This window comes from Saccostrea echinata, unplaced genomic scaffold (genome assembly GCF_033153115.1).
Source record: "Saccostrea echinata isolate AGI-Se365-2 ecotype Australia unplaced genomic scaffold, CSIRO_AGI_Sech_v1 ptg000058l, whole genome shotgun sequence".
In the NCBI taxonomy this organism is placed as follows: domain Eukaryota; kingdom Metazoa; phylum Mollusca; class Bivalvia; order Ostreida; family Ostreidae; genus Saccostrea; species Saccostrea echinata.
Window position 1 is genome coordinate 5,110,585 of NW_026889807.1, and position 13,602 is coordinate 5,124,186.

The 13,602-nt window shown below is 33.7% G+C and overlaps 1 protein-coding gene across 1 annotated transcript; it reads left to right on the forward strand.

Annotated features, from left to right (window-relative positions):
- Window positions 1–9,140: 9,140 nt before the first annotated feature.
- LOC133174487 (toll-like receptor 4) lies at window positions 9,141–13,162 on the forward strand. The gene is made up of 3 exons (XM_061309606.1): window positions 9,141–9,204; window positions 10,291–10,347; window positions 10,593–13,162. The coding sequence occupies exons 1-3, from the start codon at window positions 9,141–9,143 to the stop codon at window positions 12,749–12,751; spliced, it is 2,280 nt and encodes a 759-aa protein (XP_061165590.1). The 3' UTR covers window positions 12,752–13,162.
- The last annotated feature ends 440 nt before the right edge of the window (window positions 13,163–13,602 follow it).

Genomic DNA, 13,602 nt, shown 5'->3' on the forward strand with positions numbered 1-13,602 from the left:
GTTTGAATTTAAATCATTAACAGTTTTTGTAAAGACATCACAAGAGGATGTACAATGTAAAGGCCATAAACCTTTGGTTTTTTGCTCTTCTGAATAAAAGGCTTAAAGATCTAATGATATGGTCATTTGTGTGGCGTGCAGTGTGTGTCAACTTTTTTGGAATATGGATCAAATCTCAAGAACCCCTTTGCCATTTTGTCAAATTTGTAACAGAATATCCTTGGCCGAAAAACTCTCTTTTAAACTAAAAATAGGGATATGACCCATAAACAGGGGGAGATAATTAAGGAAATGAAAGTAGTGGTTGCTTAAAGATATTCTTCTCAAGAACCACTGTGCAGATTTTTACCAAACTTGCACACAAGGATAAGGATACATGTTTGTTGTCACCCTGGGGAAAAGGGCGTGGTCTCAAGGTCACTTAATAGTTGTTAAAAAAGTTACGTTTTGTTAAATCTTTGATATTTTGCCAACCATAAGGACTGCGATCATCAAATCTTGTCAGTTGATGCATCACAGGAACTGATATCATACTGACACAAAAGTAGGTCATGGTGACCTACTTTTTGAATTTTTAAAGTATTCATTTTCAATTTGACATTGTTGTATAACTTGGACACTTTAACGCCGGTATGTTAAGGATACACCCAGATGACCTACATGTCTATACAATATGACGTCTTAGTAAGGGTTTCCTTAAATTTTGACCCATTGACCTTGACCTTGGAGTTTTGAGGAACTTTAATTTTGGATATAATACTCGAACGGTTAGAGCTTGGGCTTTCATATTCCACAGGTATATTCATTGAGACAAGTCTTTTCTTTTCGGTAACAACATTTGTATCGCCTAACTTTGACCTTGGAGTTTTACTTCCATTTGAGAAACATTAACCTAAGCAATAATTAGATAAGCTGCCATATGTGGGTATCGGTGTTTCACAAACACATCTTGTTATTGTTTAAGACTCTATGAATAATCATTTAAACACCAAGCTAATGAATTTATTTATAAAAAAAAAAAAATCCCAACTAATACATCTGCAATTTTAGCGAAATTAGCCATTAACAATGTTACATGAAAAAGCTAGAGAAAGAAAATATCCCAGTACAATCCTTTCGTAAGCACCCTTACATTTTACCTTTCAAGCCACAGGGGGTGCTTGCAAGTAAATACAACTTCAAATAAAATATACAGCTGTAAAACATATTGCCCAAAGGTTTGCAATTTTATTGTAGAAACTCTTTAAATGTAGAGGGGGGCAATGATAAGATATTTTTTTTTAAAGTTGCACTTGTAATGGTAAAAAAAGCTTTAAAATCATAAATTATAAATTCCTCACTAAATTATTGTTTGTTTTTCCAGTAATGATGATGGTTCTCTTAGATAATACTTTGTTGCCAATATATATTAAACATGTATTACATAATCTAAAAATTCCAGAATATGGTCTGGAAGATGTTTTACGTACAATATAGGTCGCCCGCGTGGCGCAGTGGTTAAAGCGTCTGCTCTAGAGTCGCTAAGAAAGGAGTTGATCCTTACGTCGCGGGTTTGAATCCCACTGTGGGACGTGGAGACCGGTCCTTCGGATGAGACCGTATAAACCGAGGTCCCGTGTCGCAGTAGGTGCTGGCACGAAAAAGATCCCTCACTGCTCAATGGCCGTAAGTGCCGAGTACAGGACAAAATTTGCAGCTCTCCACCGGCAAGTGGTGACGTCTCCATATGAGTGAAAAATTCTCCAGAGGGACGTTAAACAACATATAAAACAAAACGTACAATATAGCAACGATTTATCTCATGGTGTCAACTCTTTATTACATATCACCGACATGTACATTAAAAAAACTCAAAATTTTTTAATACTTTAATGAATTATTTGATGAATTGAACAAATTACAACAAAATTATACTTTGCATAAATAAGAAAAAAACTGCAGGGTAAAGTTAAAACAGAAAATCATCAAGTTAATTATAAAGTTTACCTCATTAGATTAAAAAAAAAACATATTTCGAAACATATTTCAATTATAATGTTGAATCATAACTCTTTACCATTGTAAACACTTGTCTGTATTGACACTGTACATAAGCATTCCCGTTTCCTCTAACTGACTGTTAATAACTTAACATTATCATACATACTTGGAAACTGATTGGTATCATTACGAAATAAAGGAGAAAGAATTGTCCTGTCTTTAGCTTTCCTCACCAAGATATCTAATAACTTTTATTTTCTCGGACATCGGATCTCCTATAACCAGATTTCCATCAATATCCAGGTATCAATGATATTCTAAATAACGGAGAAAGGCGCCATTACAATCAATAAGGTGGAATATGTTGTTCGCAATGTCACTTACAACCATTTGATACTTGACATCAGTAGCGATATGGGATGGTTAACAAGAGGCCCATGGGCCACATCGCTCACCTGAGCACACTGGCTAGACTAAGGCACAAATCAGTTCAGTAATGAACGGGGGAGGGGGGGGGAGGGGCTTGAATTTTAAACTACCTGATGATGCTTTCATGTCAATATAACAAATGAATTTGTTGTACATGAGAAGATTTTAAAAGAATTTTCCCATTTATTCCTTTGTAAAAATTTGATTCCCCATTGTAGCTCCTCCCTATCTCAGGGGTCATCATTTGAACAAACTTGAATCTATATTACCCGAGGATGCTTCCATATCAATAAGACTAACATAGCTTTTCTGTTCTTGAGAAGAAATTTTTTTTTCTATATGTTCTTATGTAAAACTTTCGATCCCCCATTGGGCCCCACCCTACCCCTGGGGGTCATCATTTGAACAAAATTGAATCTACACTACCTGAGGATGCTTCCATATAAATTTGACTCATCATGGCTTTGCTGTTCTTGAGAAGAAGATTTTTCCAATATATTTCTATGTAAAACTTTGATCCTCCATTGTGGCCCCGCCCTACCCCCGGGGGTCATGATTTGAACAAACTTGAATCTACACATCCTGAGGATGCATCCATATAAATATGACTCTTCATGGCTTTACTGTTCTTGAAAAGAAGATTTTTTAAGATTTTTCCTATATATTTCTATGTAAAACTTTGATCCTCCATTGTGGCCCCGCCCTACCCCCGGGGGTCATGATTTGAACAAAATTGAATCTACACTACCTGGGGATGCTTCCATATAAATATGACTCTTCATGGCTTTACTGTTCTTGAAAAGAAGATTTTTAAAGATTTTTCCTATATATTTCTATGTAAAACTTTGATCCTCCATTGTGGCCCCGCCCTACCCCCGGGGGTCATGATTTGAACAAAATTGAATCTACACTACCTGGGGATGCTTCCATATAAATATGACTCTTCATGGCTCTACTGTTCTTGAGAAGAAGATTTTTAAAGATTTTTCCTTTATATTTCTATGTAAAACCTTGATCCTCCATTGTGGCCCCGCCCTAACCCCGGGGGTCATGATTTGAACAAACTTGAATCTACACTACCTGGGAATGCTTCCATATGAGTTTCATTTTTCCTGGCCCTGTGGTTCTTGAGAAGAAGATTTTTTAAAGATGCTATTAATTTTTCACTAATTCTTAATTATCTCCCCTTGAAAGAGGGTGTGGCCCTTCAATTGAACAAACTTGAATCCCCTTCACCCAAGGATGCTTTGTGGCAAGTTTGGTTGAAATTGGCCCAGTAGTTCTGGAGAAGAAGTCGAAAATGTGAAAAGTTTACAGACAGACGGACAGACAGACAGACGGACAGACGGACTACAGACAAAATGTGATCAGAAAAGCTCACTTGAGCTTTCAGCTCAGGTGAGCTAAAAAGCCGATTTTTCTCCCTTGTTAGAAAAAGTACCTCGGTAATTAAATCGCAGTCTTCCCAAGGCATCCAGCACAACAACATCTCTCCCGCCATAATCAGCAATACAAATATCCCTATTTCTGTTCTCAGCCAGATGAAGTGCAAAACTAACATTTATGGAAAATAAAGCTTTCCCCTTGTTGTTGTATTGAATATTTAGTGTCTATTTGGTACCTGCATACTTCAGGACTCTGCTGTGGTCCTTCCTAATTGAACGCATGCTTATAAACAATTCTCCATTCATTGTGCAACATATGCCAACTGGACACCAAGCGTTAAGATCCATTAGTGTTTGGATTTTATTGTTTTTCAATAAATACACTTTTGTATTTGGCAAGAAATGCAAATATAAGTTCCTTTTTTTACCTTGCTTGCCAGTATTAAAGGCCGATTCACTGTGTTTATTTTTTGTAGAAGAGTTCCAGCTCTGTTGATTCGTTGGATTAGACGATTACTTCCGCTAAGCCATATCTCTGATCCTATGCAGTACAAAGAGCAAGAGCCACATAGGGCCTTTTTTGGCCCTGTGAATTTCTGAAAATCTATAACTGTATGGTTTTAGTCGACAAGGCAATAAATAATACTTGAACACTTGCTGAATGAATATGTACTGAAAATGACGTAATTTTCTTTCTAGTTGATGCATTATGACGTCATGAATTGCGTCATTATTCACATATCCTGAATATTTCTTCAAAAATGGCCAAAATATATCATTTTTTTAAAATTTCGTATACAGCACAACCTCCGATCCAAAATGTGTAAATATATTATAAAAGAACTGTTAATGAAGATTATAAAACATATTTTAATTTTTGGATCGAGGGGTGTGCTCATATTTTAATTTTTTGCTGAAGGTTCTCAAAAACACCTGTTTTCTGCAACATTCAATAACAATGCGATTTCACACAACCTGTTTTCCAATGCCTGGACTTTTCAAAGGAAATTCTGTTATATAAACTGAAAGCACTAAGTCTCTACTTTACATTTATGTTGAAAGTGGTACACAATGTGTTAGTCAATAAATTGGTACCTGTACAGGGCCATTTTATGCATAAAGTGAACCTAGCTCTTCTCAAGCTTGGAGAAGACTTCGTAATTGGCATACGGGACTTTGAATATTGTGAACAGAGATATTGTGCATGAAACAAAACGTGGTCAGAAGTGCATCCTTTTCAACAAATCCATGTTGAAACGTTGGACAGGTACCTTTTTGTTTTGGAACCCGAACGTTTTGATTCTTTGTCTCATATCCCAAAAGTGCAGTGGCATCATAAGAGCAGAGAATGCTGCTGTTTTTTCTCAATCATTACATTAAGTTCCCCTTTAGTGTTACCAACCAAGGCTAAAAGTCATTATTTATTGGCTCTCTTTCTTGTTTCTTTTTGTCAATTTCAGCAACCAGCTGATTACCTATCTCATGCACAGCCATGCATATTTTTTCTTCTTGATCTTTTATTGCATGTATAAAAGTATCAAACTTGGCAACTGATGACGCTTCGTTAATGTTGTTGTACATTGGAATAATGATGTCACGAAGATCTGCGGTATCATCAATGATTAGCTGCTTACGATTTTCCAGGACTTTCTCAAGACTCAAAAAGGCATGATCTTTGTGCTTGTAACGCATTCTACACATATGGGAATTTGGCAACCTTTGCAGAAAATCTCACATCATTTTTCATGATGAGCCATGCATTCTGGAGATATGGGTACCTTTCTTCTAGATTTGAACTCAACCACCATTTTCTTGACTTGTCAGCCATGTGCACAGAAATGCACTTAGCACAGAGGTCAAAATTGCACAAATTGCAGTGATATTCAACAAGAATGGGACATAAACGACAACGAACGACATCCTGTCCTTGAAATAAAGCCATGTTCTTTTTTTTCTGAAATTATATTGAAAACCTAAAAATCAAAAATACAATAAAAACAGTCAATGTTGTTTTATCAAATTGTTAGACTTGATACAGAAGAGAAATATGGAGAACCAGAACACTATATACCGAACAAGATACAGTGAGAAATAGAGGTTTATATGCTGTAGATTTGGGCAATTTGGTCACTAAGCATAAGGATGTCCAGCAAACTTTAGTAGAAGAAGCCAAAATGATTTAAACAAGTGCAGGGGACAGACACTAATCATATTTCATCATTTTGTTTGTCCTTTAATTTTTTTTATTTTGAATTGCCGCAAGCGTTATCATTACTTATAAAAGATATTCAATTTAAAGATCCACTAAATCTCTAACACCTTAGCATCTCTGATTAATTTAAGATACTGGTTTTTAATACAAAATTTGTCAAAAGTCTGCTTTACCTTAGTAGCTGTACATTTTTAAACGCTTTCTACATGTGTGTAGATCCAAAATTACACATGCACTTTACCAAGATTTGTGGCATATGGATGAATTTGATATGTTGCCTTTAGATATCAGCAAAAATGTTCCGTACTTACTTTTTTGCTCTTGAATGGAAAATGACATCTTTACTTTGGTTGGTGGTGGCCTTCTCAAATAAGATAGCAGTTTGAGAGAAACTTATGTACCTGAAATCCTTATATACTTGATAAGGAAACTGTGAAGAGGTTAACACTGATTACTTGGAAAACTGTCAACCACGTAGGTATGGGCTATTAAGAATTATTTTAGCCTATAAATCGTCCTCAATTTTCATTGAAATATCGCTTGTTTAAACCATTTATATCTTCGGTAGGGATTAATCTTGTTCCTAATATTTGCATAAAACAAATTCCAAGAAAATTGATTATTGTGTTTTACATGTTTAGAATTCTTCGTATTCCTGAGATCGATCACTTTTTGTTATCTTCACCTTTTTTTCATTTGATAGATTTTTTTTAAAAATTGGGTTTTTCTTTTGAATTGCTTACCTGCAACGGGTGAGATTACTTTTCCCCTCCTTAAATGCCGCCTAGCCCGAGTTATGCAGCTTATAAGTGCTTTACGAAAAAAATGTTCAAATTCAGTTTCTTATTAAAAACAGTGCATTGGAACATTCCTTATGTTAACGGTACTTCCTTTACTTCATTAGGGTGCAAATAAGTATTTTTTTAGGAAAAAAATAGTGTAATTTGATAGCTCTAATAATTATAACATAGAGTTTCCATACTGCATGTTGATAATTCATTCTATAATTTAACGTTCTAAATCTGCAGTTAGTTCCAAACTCAGCGGTAATAAATCATTTTTTTATCAATGATCAATGGCTGATTGTTTATTTTTCTATAACCTATAAGAACTATGTGTTGATTATTTCTGAGTTTGACATAGCGTGTACGAGTACTTTATTAAATAATTGAGTTGAAATGACACTTTTATATGTTTCAATTTCTTTTAAAAAAAGTCATAATGTCTACAATTATTATATTTTACTTTTGCTAAGAATTTTAAATTTTACGATAGCTGTTTATTGCAAGGATGAACTGAATATATCAGAAATGAGATTATGTTTCACTGTTGTTGCTCCAAGAAATTCTTATTTTAAAATGGAGAATCCCTTTAATGCGTTTTGAAGAAACAAATATTTAGTATGAAAAAGAGCTTCTTTTTCTGTTAATATATAGCAGATGGATTTGTTCCCCCTAGATATCTTTTCTATATATCCTTCGATAGAAATATCATTACTCATTACACTCATCACGGTCTGACCACACGTATATCTCGTCTGTATCTCTTTGAAATATAGAACAAATTAATCATAATTATCCTTATCATGTAATTTCTAAACTGTTTTCAATTTGTCTAAGTAAAAAGAGACACCAAAAAATTATTATATTGCCAATCCTTCTGATTTCCAATAGAATTATGTAGTAGGTAACATCCTCTGCTATCTTGCACAAATGCCTGAAAAAGTACCCCTTTTTTAGGAAACGCGTTAAAGTAGCAATACATCAATGACAAATTCTTGGGAAAATTATACATTATTAAGGAAGTGTCGTCTGACCTTAATTGATATTTTGAATGTGTTTGGAAAAATGAATTAAATGATAAAAATATCCTGAAATGGTCAGATTTTAAAATAAGTGATGGATTAAGGACAAGTTGGTGCAGACTTTTATATCTTATTTAGTACACCAGTCCTATTTATATGTCAATCATAAATGTTTATAACCAAAAACAGGACGAAAAGGAATTTCTGCAAAAAATGACTTCAAATAAACTTTAATCCTGTAACAGATAACACATATGTTCCCTATCTTCTTTTAAAAGTACTTCAACCTATATATATTGTGGAAAAACAAGACAAAAATTATTATTTTGGCTGTGTTTAAGTTTGTTTCCTAAAGGTTTAAAAAATGATAAACTAATAGAAATCAACTAGATATTTTTAAGCACTGCAAAAAAGGGGCATCCGCCCTTTAATGATCTTTTTAAAAAAAAATAGACCTTGAATAAGAATACACAATAAATCTTAGGCTTTCTTAATGTAGGTTCACTTTATGCATAAAATGTCCTTGTCCATATAACAATTAATTGACTAATACCGTACGTCCCACAGTAAATCTCAATATAAATTACAGACACATCTTTTGTTAATGTGTTCCCTCTCAGATTCGAATTTTTGGAAAATAAATTCTGTGAAATTGCATTTTCAGAAAACAGGAGTATTTGAGTACCTTCAAGAAAGAAACATAAGCACATTCTTCTAACTATAAACGGAAATGTGCTTTATAACACACAAAAGCAATTATATCATGATATAACTGCACATTTTGGATCAGAGGAATATCGAGAATCAGCAGTGGCCATTTTAAAGTCATTTTCAAGATATTGAAAAAAAGAATCTCAGCTTACGACGTCACAGTGCATTAACTAGCGGGAATATTACATCATTATTAAAACATATTATGTTATCATGTAAATAAAAATTTAAATATGAAAAATGTTTAAAATGTTCTTTAAAATTTACAAATATCTTTCTACAGATTTAAATTAAAACTAGAATAGTGTTACTACTGAGCTTTATCGAGGGAACAAGAATAGCATCTTCTGCAATGTACTTATACAGGGGATATTCAATGTATTGTAGTTTGATGTAGAATTTATTTCACGTATATGATGGGACGTTTTTATATTGTCACAAATATATTGCACAAGAAAAATATATTTAAAAAAACAATCCTGTCTCATGGTAAACTAACTTTATTATACAACTATAAAGCATGGAATTTCCCGCCCATTACATGTCATTATGGGTTTACCTTTTGTCAATATAGGTTAAGAAACTCATCTTGTTAATTTCCGGCTGCTATTGGCTGCGGATGTCCCGGGTCCATTTCCCCGATCTTGACAGGGAGCTGAAGGCGGATGTGACCTGTCATAGGGGTGCCTTTTCTACGATGCATATATGGCACCAGATCCCACCTCTGATGTTTTCATGGGTTTTTGTTTGCTCTGATCTCAATACGGATAAATTGCAGACTCTCATCATTGAAAATGCAATAAACATGATATACATTATTCTTCATAAAATTTATCATAAATAATACTAATTAGAACGATTATGTAGATTGTGATTGAAGATTGAAATCTTTTTAAATAATTTGTTAATCTGTAGTTTAATTTGATAGATAAAGAAGGAAAAAAACTTAAAGAAGTGCTTGATTTTCATGACTCCCACTTCCTCAACTGCAACAAATCTGATCAATCTTCTTTTCCATAGAATTAGAGCACTGGACTTATTTTCAATTTAAGATCAACTATGTGATCTCAAATACCTCTTTTAATATTTATTCTGAAAGTGTTTATGCTGAAATCTAATTAAAATTATTCACTTTTTTCTTTCATTTAAACCAAATAATTTAACGTGTGAGAAAAAGAAAAAAAGAAAAGAAAGAAATGATACACCTCAGATTTTAAACTAAATCAAAACGGAGATAAAAATATTTAACATATATACTATTGTGATGGAGATTTATAGCTTTTAAGTGTTTCTAGCTCAGGGATAAAATGGGGAAATATTTAATAAATTATTTGATAAATACACATGTACTAAGGGGGTTTTTCTAAATAATAGCTCAGTGTTTATTACTTTTTCCAAACTGCAAAAGATGATATTATAAGCAATCTTAGTCATATATTTCCTTATTTAAATTACATTCGTTAACATGCAGGACTTAGTATATACACTGAAACACAGGGAAAAAATCACTTCAAGTTCATATTTTCCCAGGTGATTTTATGTGCAGGAAAAAATAAGAGATTCACACATCTCATAAAATCAAGGTAGGTTTTAAAGCTTTCTCGTTTCTTCACCTATTTTATTTTAATCCAATTAAATAAACAGAAAAAAGTAATTAGCGGATTTAGGAATTTAAAGAAATATACCGCAAATAAAAATATTTTCATCTATAACATGGACAACAAGGAAAACATTTTTTTTTTACATGAGCGAATAACATCGTGATTAAGGAGTGTTTGAAAAAAAAACCTTTAAAAGAGGAAACAGTCATAATTTATACTGTTATACCATAATATTTTAAATATAATAGTCATTTCCATCCTTTCTAAATCTCTATTTAATATGATTCCTCAATCTGCTTATATATTTCATCTAATTTCTAAATTCACCTATGTATTTCTAAATCCGCCTATGTATTTTTGATTTTGTAGAATGACGGACTTTAGAGTAATTGTACTGGGATTTTTTGTTATCATGACAATATTACCTCAAATTCTACCCCTGGATTGTGCATCAATCAAAAGCTGCGTATGCCATAAGGTTAACGGAAAATTATGGGCAAATTGTGAACACCTCCATCTTGCAGCAGTACCGTCATTTCGCAAAGACGTCGTAGGAATTAATTTGGCTAACAACGTAATTTCCCATTTTCCTACCAATCTTCCTTTAGATATCGCATATTTAGATGTCTCGAAGAATAATCTAAGAAATGTTACTCAGCGCTCATTGACAAGATACGGTAATTTGAAAAATATAAGCATTTCGGAAAATTTGCTACAGACAATTGAACTGGGTTCGTTTAAATACACACCAAAGCTTGTGCATCTTGATATTTCCGGTAATCAGGAATTAACTCTAGAGGTTGTGGCCAATATATCGAGTGATTTGGAAAATTCTACTTCGATTCGAGTTTTAAATTTTGAGAAATTACAGTGCACGTACGGAGTAAGTTACATTGTTAAAAAGTATCACATTATTGGTCTGAAGCACACGCGATTGGAGGAACTTAACTTGGCGTCAAATCGCATCAATAGCCTGGAATTTGGTGTTCTCAGTGAGCTTCCTAAGTCCCTGAAACATCTAAATCTGGCCAATAACGTACTCAGTTATGGACTTTATATCGTAGAATTCGGGGGTTTAATCAATGTGGTGACACTCAATGCAAGTTTTCAGTCATCATTTCATCAAATACGAGTTAAAGATTTTTTCTTAAGTTGCAATGATACGAGGCTAGTTTGTAGGACTTTATCAGAAAACCATCGTGGGAATTTAGTACGGAACAACAGATTGTCGTCTTACAATATAACAATCTTTATTCCACCTAAAATACAAGCATTTTACTTTCACGATAATTTGTATAAAATGACTCTTCAAGATTACGCACTCAGTTCTACCAGTAAGCCTGTCTTGACAAAGTTGTATTTGCAGAACAATATTATCTATAAACTGATTGGTCCCATTACAGGCATAGCCAGTGTCTTTCATGCAGATTTCTCCAACAATTTTTGCAGCTATATCTCGCCAAGATTTTTCGAAGATTTTAAAAACTTGTCTTTTCTGGATCTTTCCCATAATGCTCTAGGAGAAAATCTTGAAAATGACCTCGATGGAAATTTATTTCAAAATCTGCGCATGTTGAAGTCTTTGAACCTTTCACGAAACAGAATCGTTCGACTTCCCAAGAAAATATTTCGTAATCTAAAACAACTGGAAATTCTTAACCTCAGTTCTAATTCTTTGAGTAAGTTTACAGTACCCATAAATCATATGGTTCGTCTTTTTTACCTAGACCTCTCTGATAACCAGATATCGACCATGAGTTTAGAAACTAGGAACATGTTAGACGCAATATCACAAAAGAAGCTTGTTTATGTGAATCTAAAGGGCAACGAATTAAGATGCAACTGTGAAAACTTGGAATTCGTGAAATGGATCCTTAATTCCAAGAATATTGATTTTCGTCATTTTGATGATTATGTGTGTACTTTTTCAAATTCCTCAAGACTTCCATTCTATGATATCGATCATCTACTCCAGCTGTTGGAGAAGCAGTGTTCCTCGTATACTCTTATCATCGTCATTATGACGTCATTAACAGTCGTTATTTTGACAATCACCGTCAGTCGTATTCTCTATAGATATAGATGGAAACTAAGATATATGTATTATGTGGCCAGAGAAAGGTATATCGTTAATGTTCGAAGACAGGACGCATTACCAAATGATTTGTATCATTTTGATGCATTTGTATCGTACTCTGACGAAGACAGACTATTCGTCATCGACCTTGTTAAGCACTTGGAAAAGGAATTCAATCTTAGGCTGTGTATACATCATCGTGATTTCATCCCAGGGACAGGAATAGCAGATAATATCACAAACGCCATTCATAATAGCAGGAAAACCTTCTGTATTATGACGTCACACTTTTTAGATTCGTACTGGTGTATGTTTGAACTAAACATGGCACGCATGGAGGCCATTTATTCCCGAAACGGTGAAAATGTTTTATTTTTGGTTGCATTAGAGAAAGGTGTCATGAAAAACTTACCATTAGCATTCATGGATCTGATTGAGTCAAAATCTTACTTAGAGTTTCCAGAGGGTGGAGACGAGAATGAAGTCACAGCCTTTCGATCCAAGCTTGGAGATACACTCAGATCTGGTGACAATCAGTTTAGATCTTTATAAGCATGCAGAAACAAGTTGTATATTATTGTAATACTGCAGACGTACTTTTTTCCGCGTTGGATTAATTTCCGCTATGTATGCTGTCACATGTTTTCCGCGGAAATTTGTCACAGCTCACTAAAGATTCATTAAGAACATATAATGAAAATCCAAGATATCCGCGTTATTTTATACTCGTAGATTGAGCAGAAATTCTGATTCCGCGGAATTATGACCCCGTGGAATAAAGTATTTACAATATTAAAGGGCCTATTACTTTACCATGTAAGATGTATGGAGTGGATTTCACCTTATTGTTATATTATAGTACTTTACCATGTTGTATGTATATGGAGGTTTGACTGTAGAATGTTTCCTTTTTTCATAGGCTTATGGATTTTAATATAGTGAATTAGTGGTCTGTAGAGTAGTATCTAGCTGTAATTTAATTACAAATGATCTTATGTTAATTTTCGTTTGACAATCTGAATGTTTACTTATTAAGGTCTTTCGTTTCCAACGGAAGACCTTCTACTGATTCTGATGGTTAAGATTATTAAGGTCTTTGGTTTCCAACGGAAGACCTTCTACTGATTGTGATGATTAAGATTATTAAGGTCTTCCGTTTCCAACGGAAGACCTTCTACTGATTGTGATGATTAAGATTATTAAGGTCTTCCGTTTCCAACGGAAGACCTTCTACTGATTGTGATGATTAAGATTATTCTTTTTTTTTTTTTTTCCTAGACGCCAACTTTGACGCTTCATATCTTCCTCATTTCTAAACAGATTTTGTTCAAATTTTCAGAGCTTTTAGACTTTACAAAACACTGTCAGAATACCGTAATACAATTCGGAAATTACCTTCTGTT